A 13,648-nucleotide genomic window follows, 5' to 3' on the forward strand; every position below is an offset into this window, starting at 1 on the left:
ATCATCTCCAACATTGGAAGAAGGTACAATAGAAAGTCAAATAAGACTAGTTAATCTCAATCCAAAAGTCCTAGTCAACTTACTAATTGAATTAGCAAAACACTAGCGTCAATGGAAACAATATTAACTAACAACTCTAGATCACCAACATAAGTTGGGTATTAATGACTCAATATTGCCTAATTTCTCTTTCCAAGCCAAGAATGCTCAAAAATCTATTCTAACATCCAACCAAGCATTTTATCAAACACTTGGAAGGCATAAAAGGAAAGCATAATAAATTGCAAGAAATATAAATTCTACAACTACCAATTGTAAGAAAATAACAATGACAACTCAAATCAACAATAAAAGAACATCAAACATCAAAATGCATTAAATGAAAGCCAAATCCAACAATAGATCATACACATAAAAAGAGGCATAAAGAGAAAAATTAACAAGAAGAAACTAGGGAATTAAACTACTAGAACATGAAAATGTAAAAGAAACAAGATGAAAACAAAAATTTAAACCTAGATCTAAGATGAAAATTAACCTAAGAACCCTAATTCTAGAGAGAAGAGGGAGATTCTCTCTCTAGAAAACTAACCTACATGCTTCCTAACCTAATCTAATTGCTATCCCCTTTGTCCATTCTTCAATTCTGCATGAAATAACCTCAGAAATGAGTTGGATTTGGGCCTGAAAAGGTCAGAAATCACCCCCAGCGAATTCACTTTAAGTGAGTCACATGCCGCTCGTCACGCGTGCGCGTGGACGACGCGTGCGCGTGGCTTTGCAAATGTCCTTCTCACGCGTACGCGTGGGTGACGCGTGCGCGTGGCCTTCAATTCTCCAAATGCTCATTTCTTCATTAATTCTCCACTTTGCATGCTTTTCTCTTCACTTCTTCCATCCAATACTTGCCTTATGAATCTGAAATCACTCAACAAACATATCAAGGCATCGAATGGAATTAAGGTGAATTAAAATTGGCAAATTTAAGGCCTAGAAAGCATGTTTTCACTCTTAAGCACAAATTCAGGGAGAATTACAAAACCATGCTATTTCATTGAATAAATGTGAGATAAATTAATAAAATCCCCCAAATTAAGCACAAGATAAACTACAAAATTGAGGTTTATCAAAATGACAACCTATAGAGACGACAGACCATAGAGGAGATAGGTCACTTAACATTTTTGTGTAAAAAATGGGAATGGAATGAAAAAGAAAATACTCAAATGACTTAGATATGTGCAGATTGTATTAGAAAAATCTAACTCGCAATTAGATAAAATCTTCAATCTAAATCGTCACTTTACAATCTCTACAAAATTTTCTATGTTTGATATTTGGAAATATCTATTAGATACAAATTTATAGAAAATTGAGTTTGCCTTAAAACTAAGTTTAAATATCTATTGGAAATATCTATTGAATAACTATAGTTTGAGATATTTATAGAATACTAATAGTATGTTAGACTAATTGATTACACTAATTTTCTATTATAAATTTGTAACGAATTTATCTACCTAATTAAATTTAAATTTGATTTTGAACTGAATTCAGACAATATAATTTTCTCATCTTTTCATATAGTCAAAGATTATTTAGATCCAATAAATATAAAATTATGACTATATCAATACTAAAATTAGTGTTGCCATATTTTCAAATTTTAAATTAGATATGTTAATTTTTTAAGTACATTATCTTAGTTTTTTTGAGTTTAAATTTTAAATTAATATAAATTTAACTAATTAATTATCAAATAATAAATATGATCCAAAACAACTGAGATATTACAGGATATGTACTAGTAAAGTAAAGAGGCAATATAATGTTCAATATTTAACTGAAATCTCATTAGTAAACTCATTTTCTATTATCTTGACAGGAGAAGAAAAAAAAAAAAAGAAACAAAAGAATCATTTTTTATTACCCAAAAAAATGTCTGCAAGTCATAAAAGAAGAAAATAGCAGCATTTTGTGAGAGACTTATGATAGAACACATTCCCCAACCCTTAAACAAGCTCTGCTGCATTTTCTTCCCCCAACCTGCTACTTACTATAGTATAACGCATGCACAAAAGTTACATTGCCATAACGCTTGCAATTACCACTATGTTGTAGTGACTGACTGAGTAGCTCTAATTTTGCTGATTTCCACACTCCTACTATTACGTCGAAAAGGTATCATAAAAATATAGTGAAATAACAAACCAACTTGCATGCATATGCTACAATCGGATTTTGTTTAAACTATAACCAGTTAACCACTAGAATTTACTTCCAGCACCAGCTGCAATCGCTATTGACGAGATTTCATATTTCACCAGTACCAAGTGGCTCCCTTGAGGTATCGCCAGAAGCCCACGCATGATAATCCTTCACTAACTGCTCACAGGAATTTGACAAAAAATAATCTAAAATAAGAAAAATGAATAAGATGTGTCATAAAAATTATTGGGGTAATAAGAAAGAAATTATACGCAAACATACTTCAATATTGAACCATAAACTCTAAGCAGAATCTGTGAACACTTTTGTTTTCTTTTTAACCCGGAAATGCACCTCAAATATGTCTCCGCAACTCAATCTACACAACTATTTGGTGATGACAGGTAATGCTGCCATTCAGGCGAGTAACAGCAACTTTGAACAATTTGTACAAAAATTGGCTAAGTTGGATGTTAACAAATAGGATGAAGTGGAATATTCAAAGGAATAATTCTTCAAAGGAGATGGCAGCGAGCAAAAGTATGATGACGGGGTAGAGCTCACCATGAAATCTCTTCAGGTTTCACTCAAAAGGCTTAACGGCAGAATGGAAACGTCACACTTCGGAATGGTCCCATCACTAGAGCACGAGCAAAGAAGTTCAAGGAGAGCTTTGAAAACTTGACAACACTCATACATGAGGAATTAAGCAAGTTTTAACCAAGAGAGAAAAGACAAAGTCCATTTGGCTAAGTCAGGACAGCAAGAGGCCCAATAATACTTTTCAAATTCAGTGAAAGGCATAAATTATTATTAATTTTCAAAATTATTAGACCTATATTTTAATTTGCTTTGTTATTAAGGTTTATTAGAAGATTTGATTTACTTAATAATATTTTTAAGAATTTTAAATTTAAATCAAATCTGATCTATTCTAATAAGATCAAATTTGATTTAAATTATCTTATCTTATTTTTTAGCTAATTTGTTAGGAATCTATTTAAACACTTTTTGTGACACAATTTACACTTTTTGATGAATAAAATTTTCAATTGCTTTATGCACGTTTTTATATTGTGTGATTAAGTGCTTGTTTGGGCGCCATTAAATCGATAAAAAAATATCTTTTCCAATGAAAAAAGATCCTTTTTTTTTATTTTTTACCGTATTTGGCAAATTTCTAATAATAAAACTAAAAGCACTAGAAAAAAATCATTTTTTTGAAAAGTTAAAATTTACATCTTTTTTTAAGAGATCTTTTTCCTTAAAAAAAAGATGTTTTTTAAAAAATAAATGAATAAAAAAGTACTTTTATCTTATTTTACCCAAACATAATTGATAGATAAAAAGATCTTTTTACATGAAATATCCAAATATAAAATCACTTTTACCAAAAATGGCGTCTAAACAAACCCTAAGTGAAGTGAGTGATTTGCTACGCTTGTTGCATGAAGAAGATTGAAAAATTCAACCTAAGGTGACTCTGCGTGGTAGTTTCTTCAACTTCAGCCTTCTGATCTAGGTTGTCAAGGACAAGTTCTTTGAAGGTCTAATAGGGAATCTCTTCCAGTGACCTGAATTGCTAAGAACATGTATCTTAGAGGTCTAGTAGGAAAATCTATCCTCCTCTTTAATTCTTCAGATTTTTTCATTAAGGTTTTCATCTGCCAATTTTGTTTCATCCTACTGCTTCCACTACTTTTCTACACCCTTTCGTTCCCGTGCTGTCCTTTCTTATTCTTCTTCCTTCTCCCTTCCAATCCTTCCCTTAGGACTTTAATGCTTTGTCTTTATTAAACTCCTTAAATTTATCATCTGGTATCAGTTACAGGTCATAGGTAAATTCTTATTTATCTACACGTTCTAAGGTTCTTGTTTAGTCTCTATTTTTCTCTTCAATTTTTGTAGATTTACTTTAGAGAAAAAAAACCAAAATTATTATTTAAATTTTGTTTCTGCAATTACTATAGTCTACAAAAAAAAACGTCGCCCAAAAAAAGTTGAAAAAAAAGATCAATTATACAGTTTTCAATCTTTTTTTTCAAGATTCTACAAAAAAAATCATAAATTTTTCACATTTGCCTTTAGCTTTTCCAGAATTACTTTGGGTTTAAATTAAAATTCAAATTTTCTAATTTGAATCACCTTAGTGTCACTCATTGTTTTCTTTCCTTTGTCACATACTTTAGTTGTCTTCGTGTCAAATTGAAAGTATCTATCATTCAGATTATCTTAGTTTGGTGCCTCAATTTCTTATTTTCTTAAGTGCAACTTGTTAATACAATTCAAGAAAGGAAAAAGACAAGAGCGGTAAGATCAAATGAGGATAAAAGCCAGAAATTGAGTGTAAACACGAGTGTTCTAATCCAAATGATACACGTGAGAAGAGTTCTGTGAGGTTTTTTTCTTTCATAGGTTCTTCAATGGCAACAAAACCAACCCAATATGTGATGGATGAAGAGGAAGAGATTCAAGATTCAAAACTTACTTTCCGATTCAACGCAATCACTGCCATACTCGAAAGGGTTCAACATCTTGATGACATGGATTCAAGAATTAATTCTTCATCCCCTACTCGAAGAGCGCAATCCCAAAAATCTATTCATAATTATTTTGAGGAGTCTGAGAAGGAGGCTTCGTCCAGATTTCAGCGTCATTGACAACGGAAAGATGTTGATAGTAACATCAATGCTATCAAAATGCGCATCCTAGAATTTAAAGGCAGAAGTGACCTTGAGGCTTACCTGGAGTGAGAACGGAAGGTGGAGCTCATATTTCAGTGTCATAACTACTCTGAGGTGAAAAAGGTGAGACTCGCAGCTGTAGAATTCTCAGATTATGCCCTTGTCTAGTGGAGGAGCAAGAAAAAAAATAGAAGACGGATTGAAAAACCACAAATTCAATCTTGAAAAAAGATGAAGAAGGTTATGCGACAGCGGTTCGTACCTTTTTACTCCTATAGGGAGATACATCATCGGCTCCAATGGTTATACCAAGGATCTAAGTCCGTAGATAAATATCATAAAGAGATGGAAATGCTGCTAATCAAGGCAAATATCGAGGAGGAATCCATAGCTACTATGGCACGTTTCTTAAATAGGTTAAACTAAGACATTGCAAATACCGTTGAACGTCACCCATTTGTGCAAATGAAAGACTTGGTGAATCTAGCTATAAAGGTGGAAAAACAACAAAGAGCGAAGGAGCTGCGAAATTCTTCCAACCCTACTTCAAGGTGGGATTCTAGATGTGCTAATTTCGGGGAGAAAAATGGCTCCAAAACTACTGAATCAAAGGAGAAGCCTACAGACCAACACAAGATGAACTCACCTAATTCTACATCTAAACCTCCCTCACAGCAAATTGAAATTACTTGCTTTAAGTGCTTCAGAATAGGTCATTATGCTTCTGAGTGTCCAAATAAAAGGACAATGATCATCATAGTAAATGATTTTTTCTCCAAAACTGTTAACTCAGATAAGTGAGGACAGACCATATTTGGCGGATGCTACAAATGATGATGTCGTTGAGTATGCTGTTAGCGGCAAGGCCCTTGTACCTAGGAAAATCTTAAATGTCGAAGCCAAGGACGATTGTCTAAAATAGCGTGAGAACATCTTTCACACGAAAATTATGTTAGGAAGCAAGGTTGAACTCATGATAATTGATGTTGGAAGTTATACAAACGTTGCTGGCTCTACCATGGTTGAAAAATTGAGATTGAAATGCACCAAATACCTTAACCCTTACAAACTGGAGTTGCTAAGTGATGTTGGCAAACTGAAGATTGTGAAGCAAGCCCATATACAGTTCTCTATTGGGAGATATAGTGATGAAGTACTATGTAATGTGGTACTCGTATAAGCTTGTCATCTACTCCTAGAGTGTCCATAGCAGTTTGATAGGAGGGTGTTTCATGATTGTTTCACAAATCGATATTCCTTTACATACGTTGGGAAGAATATTACTCTTGCACATTTATCTCTTAAAAAAGTGTACTTGGAGCAATTGAGCATGCACGAATCCACGAAAGTTTTTACGACGAGAGAATTGAAAAACAAGAGTGTAAAAAGAAGGTTCTGAGAGAATAAAAAACTGAGAAAAAGAGTCAAGGTCTGAGTGAAAGAGAGTGGTAAGAGAGAAAAGTCCATGGATTTAAAAGAGAGTAAGAATGAAAACAAGATGTGTTTTTATGCAAAAGAGAGGGATCTGAAGAGTGCTAGTTTAGGGAAAAAAGCATTGGTGTTAGTGAGATCTAGAGAGTCACTATTGAAAAATTTTGAGATGTCTTTTCAGAGGATATGCCACCAGGTTTACCTCCTTTACGAGACATTGAACATCAAGTTGACTTTGTCCCTAGCACAAGCATTCCAAACCAACCATCTTACCAGACCAATCCTGAGAAGACAAAAAAGCTGTAACAAGTCGAGGACCTCTTGGCTAAGGGTTTTGTGAGAAAAAGCATGAGCCCTTGTGCTATTCCAGTACTTTTAGTGCCCAAGAAGGATGGCTCATAGAGAATGCGTGTTGACTGCAAAGCTGTAAACAAAATTACGGTAAAGTATCGTCATCCTATTCCTAGAGTTGATATGCTTGATGAATTGCATGGTTTTGTTATTTTTATTAAAATAGATTTAAGGAGTGATTATCATCAAATAAGAATGAAACCTGGTGATAAATGAAAAATAACTTTTAAAACTAAATATGAATTGTATGAGTGGTTAGTTATGCCATTGGATTGACTAATACACCTTACATTCTTGAGATTAATGGATCACGTTTTGAGATCATTTTTAAGAAAATTTGTAGTTGTTTATTTTGATGATATCCTTATTTACAGTAAATGTCTTGAATGATCATATTTTGAATGTTCAGTCTATTTTAGAGGTATTTAGAATGAGAAAATTGTATGCTAATCTCCAGAAGTGCTCATTTTGTTTGAGTATAGTAGTGTTCCTGGATTTCGTGATAAGTTTTGAGGGGATTAAGGTAGATGACAAGAAGGTGAAGACTATTAAAGAATGGCCCACACCTCAAAGTGTCTTTGACATTAGAAGTTTTCATGGCCTTGTTTGTTAAAACAATTTTCACTATTGCTACACCTTTAACTGAAATCATCAAGAAACATGTAAACTTTAAATGGGATCGAGAACAAGAACTTGCTTTTAACACTTTGAAAGATTTGTTGTGTTCTGCTCTCATTCTCATTTTTCCCGATTTGTCTAAGACTTTTGAAATCGAATGTGACGCTTCTAAGATTGATAATAGGTGCTGTTTTGATACAAGGAAAAGCGAGCAATCGCCTATTTCAGTGAGAAATTGAATGGAGCTCGCCTCAACTACTCAACTTAAGATAAGGAGTTATACACCTTGGTGAGAGCTTTAGAATTATAGCAATTTTACTTGCTACCTAAGGAATTTTGGGTGCACAATGACCATGAATCCCTAAAACACTTGAAAGGCCAAGGAAAGCTAAACAAACGCCATGCTAAATGGATAGAATTTTTTTAATACTTTCCATATGTAATTGCCTATTAGCAAGATGAAAAGAATGTGGTTGTTGATGCATTATCTAGGAGGTATTTCTTAATCGCTACTATTACTTCTAAGTTGTTAGATTTTGAGTGTATGAAGGAATTATATGCAATTGATTTTGATTTTGCCTCTATATGTGCTGCATGTGAGCATGATGGTTTCCTTTTTTGAGGTAATAGGATTTGTGTACGTACTTGTTCGATTAGGGAGTTACTTGTTCTAGAATCATATAGTGGGGGTTTAATGCATCATTTTGATGTGTATAAGACTTTGGATGTTTTATCTGAGCATTTTTATTGGCCAAACATGTGTAGAGATGTTAAAAAATTTTGTTCTAAATGTGTTGCATGTAAACAAGCTAAATCTAAGTCATTACCACATGCTTTGTATACTTTTTTATCCGTTCCTATGCATCCATAGGTTGAAATTATATGGACTTTGGTCTTGGTTTTCCTAGAACTAGGAGAGGTCGAGATAGTATTTATGTTGTTGTAGAATGGTTTAGTAAAATGGCTCATTTTATTGCATGTCATAAAATTGATTATGCAACAAACATTGCTGATCTGTTCTTTAGAGAGATTGTGTGTTTACATGATATTCCCCCAAACTATTGTTTTTGATCGTGATGTAAAATTCTGAAGTCACTTTCGAAAAGAGTTGCGAGGTAAGTTGGAAACAAAATTATTATACTCCACTACTTGTCATCCTCAGATTAATGGTCAAACTGAAGTAGTAAATAGGACATTGGGTACGTTATTGTGTGTTGTTGTCGGTAAAAATTTGAAAACCTGGAAGACTGTTAACCTTTTATTGAGTTTACTTTTAATGGGACAATTCATTCTTCCACTGATTTTTTGCCCTTTGAACTTGTCTATGGTTTTGATCCTCTAACTGTTTTGGATTTAATGCCTTTATTTTTGAGTAATCTTGTTAGTTTAGATGGAGCAAGCAAGGCTAGAAAGGTTAAAGCAATACATGCAATAACTCGTGACCTGATTGAGAGGAAGAACAAAGCCACGACTTAAAGGGTAAATACGGGTAAAAAACATATAGTCTTCGAACCAGGAGATTGGAGTTGGGTTTATTTAAGAAAAGAGAGATTTTCTACTCAAAGGAAGTCTAAACTTGATGCAAGAGGAGATAACTCATCCCAAGTGCTTGAGAAGATCAATGATAAGACCTACAAAATTGATCTACCAGGTGAATATAATGTCTCCACTACTTTCAATGTTTCTTATCTCTCTTCTTTTGATATGGAGACAAATTATAGAACGAATCTTTTTAGGAAAAGAGAGAATAATACATGTTCGGGAAGACAATTGGAGCATTTTAAGACAAAATGATAGAATGAAAATTTCACACTTTCGAAGAGCCCCATCATTAGAGCACGTGCAAAGAAGCTCAAGGAGAGCTTTGGAAACTTGATAGCACTCATACATGAGGAATTGCAACAAATTCTAATCAAAGGAGAAAGGATAAAGTCTATTGGGCTAAATTAGGACAACAAAAAATTCAACAATACTAATTCAATGAAAGGCATAAATTATTATTAATTTTTGAAATTATTTAGTCTATATTTTAGTTTGCTTTGATGTTAGGGTTTATTAGAAAATTTGATTTGCTTAATAATATTTTTAAAAATTTTAAATTTAAATCAAATCTGATCTAATCCAATAAGAACAAATCTAATTTAAATTCTTATCTTTTAGCTAGTTTGTTAGGAGTCTATTTAAAAACTTTTTGTGAGACAATTTACGTAATTTTTAATGAATAAATTTTTTAGTTATTTTATGCACATTTTTATTGTGTGATTAAATGAGGTGAGTGATTTGTTTCGCTTGTTGCAGGAAGAAGATTGAAGAATCCAACCTAAGGTGATTCTGCGTGGTGGTTTCTTCAACTTCATCCCTCTAATATAGGTTGCCAAGGACAAATTCTTTGAAAGACTAGTAGAGAATCTCTTCCAGTGACCTAAGTTACTAAGAACAAGTAAGTATTTTAGAGGTCTAATAGAAAAATCTATTCTCTTCTTTAATAATTCAGTTTTTTTATTAAGGTTTTCATCTGCCCTTTTTGTTTCATCCTACTGCTTCCACTATTTCTCTATACCCTTTCATTTTTGTGGTGTCCTTTCTTATTCTTCTTCCTCCCTTTTTCCCCTCCCCCAATCCTTCTGTTGGAACTTTAATGCTTTGTCTTTATTAAATCCCTTAAATTTATCAAAAGGGCTCATTTTAGATATTCAAGAAGTCGATATTCAACACACCTTTTGGCTTGAGTTGGGGATGTTGATTTAATCTCGATAAAGGATTCGATTGAGAGCTTGGAGGACATTGGGGCCAACTTCCATAAGATGAGCATTGTTTGGGGAGAAAAAGGAATTCTTAGAAAAATTATAAAAGACCCTACACTTTACACGTCTAAAATTTCTTGGACGACCACACTCAAGACCTTATGGAATAATGGAGAGGGGTACATGGTTACCTCAGCTAAGCCTTACTTGGAGAATGGATAGCTAGAGAAAGGCAACAACTCATTTGAAGAATTCAACCTCCTAAAAGCCACCAAGGAGGGAGCAAGACCATGCGATAAATCTCAAGGAAAGAGCATCCATGCCTCCTGTTAGGTCCTATCGGTACCCGTTTTCTCAAAAGAATGAGATCATTGAGCAAATGTTAGGTGCAGGAATTATTCGGGACAACACCAGTCCCTGTTCAAGCCCTGTCATATTAGTCAGGTAAAAGGAGGGTGGCGTTTTTGGGTAGATTACCGAGCTATAAACAAAATAACAATTCTTGAAAATTTTCCTATACCAATCACAGCAGACTTGTTAGATGAAATTAGGGGGGCTTTTCGGAGCTGGACCTAAAGTCGGGGTACCATCAGACTTGTATGAGGAAAAATGGACATTGAGAAGACAGCATTTGTATTCATGAAGGGCATTATGAGCTCTTAGTTATGCTTTTTGGGTTAGAAAATGCACCATCAACTTTTAAAGCACCAATGAATAAGGTGCCGAAGCCCTTGTGGAAATTCACCTTTGTATTCTGCAATATCATCTTAACACAACTACTCAAAGAATAAGTTCCGGTGGAATGTGGAGGCCCAATCGGCATTTGATAGTTTCAAAAGAGCTTTAACAACACTTTTGATTCTTCTTGACCCTTGTTTTGAGAAATCTGGCAAAGAGAGTAAGGGGTTGTACTAATTCAGGAGGGCAAGCAGTACTTGAGCCACATACTCTCAGATCCCAACAAAAACCAGTGCACGAAAGAGAACTTATGGCAATAGTGTTGGTTGTCCAAAAGTGGAGGCATTACTTGCTGGGCAGAAAGTTTACTTTGCACATGGATCAAAAGAGGCTCAATTTTTTTTGTGATCAAAAGCTAATGAGGGAGAAAGAGTATAAGTGGGTGGTAGGCTATGATGTTGAGAGAAAACACAAGGCAGGAACTGAGAATTGGGTGGCTGACGCACTCTAATGCAAATTGAATTTTTCCGCAATTTCTGCAATATATTTCATGTCTGTCTAGGCCTTGAAACTAGGGTTAAGCAAGACGAAAAGCTGGGAAAAATTCAATAAGCACTATTGACAAGAGAAACTGCTTCTCAAGTCTTCGATGTGACAAAGAGATGGTTGTATTATAAGAATGGCATAGTGGTACCGAAGGATTCACCAGAGATAACTCTTATTTTACAAGAATTTCATGATAGAGCTTTAGGGGATCATTCAGAATTATTTAGAAATCATAACAAGGTGTTCGCTTTGCTTTGGTGGAAAGGGATAAAGCGTAGTATCCATAACTACATTCAACGGGGTGATGTTTGCAACCGGAATAAGTACGAGAGACTCTTTCGCCTGCAGGGTTGTTACATCCGCTATCAACACCCTCTCGGGTGCGGGCAGATGCGTTCATTAGGGCTGTGTTTGGTTTTAAGAACATGACAAAACAAGACAATGATTACAAGACACAAAGGACAGAAACACAACAATTAGTGTTTTTGTATTTTGTTTGGTGATGAACTAAATATAAGATAAAACAAATCATAAAAAGTCTAATTTATCTTCATTTTTTTCTTTACATAAAATTTAGAATAAAAATTAAAATAATAAAAAATATAATTATGAAAATTTGATGGTGATAATAAAAGAAAAAATAAGTCGTGTCTCCATTCAGTGTCTCTGTCCTACCAATAAAAAAGACACAAAATATACTAATTCAATGTTTTATGACATAATGTCTCTGTTCATGTCTCATCTGCCAAACACGATTGTGTCTCTATATCCATGTCTTAATGTCCTGTGCTTATAAACAAACGCAGCCTAAGAGATTGTGAAAGGCTTGTGGTATGGACACCATTATAGTGATGGTGGATAAGTTCACCAAGTACAGGCATTTTATTGGTTTCTCTCATCCCTTCTCTACTCCAGACGTAGCAACACTATTTGTTAAAGGAGATACAAAAATTGCAATGCTTTTCCCACTATCATTGTCACTAATCGGGAATAGTTGTTTTTGTGTACATTCTGGTCTGAGGTGTTCAAAGAAGCTAGCACTAAGCTCAAATTTATCTGAGCTTACCACCCTCAATCAGACAGTCAAAAGGAAGTAATTAATAGATGCTTGGAAACATACCTTTGATGTTTGTTGGTACTATACCAAAGCAGTGGCCAAAATGGTTGAGTTGGGCAGAGCTCCGGTTCAACATTACTTGCAAACCCGCAGCCAACACTGCATCTTTCAAACTCCTCTATGGAAGAAATCCTCCCACACTCCTCAATGGGGACAGACTTCCCTCAGCATTAGTAGAGGTAAATCGGTTGGTGAATGAATCGGGTGCTATGTTACACAAGCTTAAGTGGCAATTGCAAAAGGCCCAAAATTGCATGAAATCGCTGGCCAACAAGAAAAGGAGGGAAGTCAATTTGAGGAAGGAAACATGGTTTACTTGAAGTTGCAGCCATATAGGCTAAAATCCTTTGCCAATAAGGTTAATCAGAAATTAAACCCAAGGTATTATGGTCCATATGAAGTGCTTGAGAAGATTCGGACAGTTGTATTTAGGCTCAAACTTCCTCCAAATTCAACTGTGCATCCTGTATTCCATGTATCTTTACTCAAGAAATGCATGGCAGAAAATGTAACAAGCAAACCATTGCCACTCGAATTGACAATAGATTTGGAATTGAAACTGCAACCATCTGAGGTCTTGGCAGTGCATTAGAACTCTCAGGGACAGTTTGAAGACTTGACATGCTGATTAGGTGGCCTACATGGCAAATTTTGAGAGCTCAAAGAGTTAGAGAAAATCATCATGTTCAACTTTCCAGACTTCTACCTTGAGGACAAGGTGGTAGTTCAGGAAGGGGTATTGGTTAGGGACAAAGGTCCTAATGGAGTTAAAGTTCACAAAAGGAACAGGTCCTTAGGTATTTCGAGCAGAGTTAGAAATATGACTAAAGCAAAGATAGCTGAGGGGGTCTCTAACTAATTGTTGAGTTAAGCACTAGGTGTGTGAGGAATGTAAGGATTGCATGTGAGGGCGTAAAACCGTTAGAGCAGAAAGGGGATACTTGTATGGACGTAAGAGAGTAGAGGGTTAGGCTGAATATTGGTTAGGTATTTTCCACTCTTATTGCTTTTCTTTCAAAAGTTCTCTTCCAAATTCCTCTTCACTGATTCTTTAATATTAGTGTAATAGGTACTGAAAAATGCAATTCCTTGTATTTCTTCTTTGTGGTTGCTACCATGGAGCTTGAATACAACTTTTGGGAAGTATTTAACGCTATTAAATGAACATATATGTGTTTGCTGTAACGGGCTAGGATTGTGTTACCGTTGTGCTATGCTTTATGCTTCAATATAAAGAAAGACTAGATGACTAGCAATGATAAGTTTAATCA

At 34.6% G+C, this 13,648-nt stretch overlaps 1 protein-coding gene across 4 annotated transcripts in view; it reads right to left on the reverse strand.

Annotated features, from left to right (window-relative positions):
* Positions 1-1,904: 1,904 nt before the first annotated feature.
* Positions 1,905-13,648, reverse strand: part of LOC107609496 (RAP release 2, galactose-binding-like domain protein, putative (DUF1997)) — a 28,572-nt gene continuing 16,828 nt past the window's right edge. For 2 of the 4 annotated variants that reach the window (XM_016311486.3, XM_016311484.3), the window contains one exon: positions 1,905-2,385. In XM_016311486.3, coding sequence (XP_016166972.1) covers positions 2,314-2,385 — 72 coding nt within the window. In that variant the 3' untranslated portion in view covers positions 1,905-2,313. Of the gene's footprint in view, positions 2,415-6,525; positions 6,748-13,648 lie in introns of all 4 variants that reach the window. The other 2 variants (XR_002350105.2, XM_021105992.2) reach the window with 2 other exon arrangements.

This window comes from Arachis ipaensis, chromosome B7, assembly GCF_059453495.1.
Source record: "Arachis ipaensis isolate K30076 ecotype BB chromosome B7, ASM5945349v1, whole genome shotgun sequence".
In the NCBI taxonomy this organism is placed as follows: domain Eukaryota; kingdom Viridiplantae; phylum Streptophyta; class Magnoliopsida; order Fabales; family Fabaceae; genus Arachis; species Arachis ipaensis.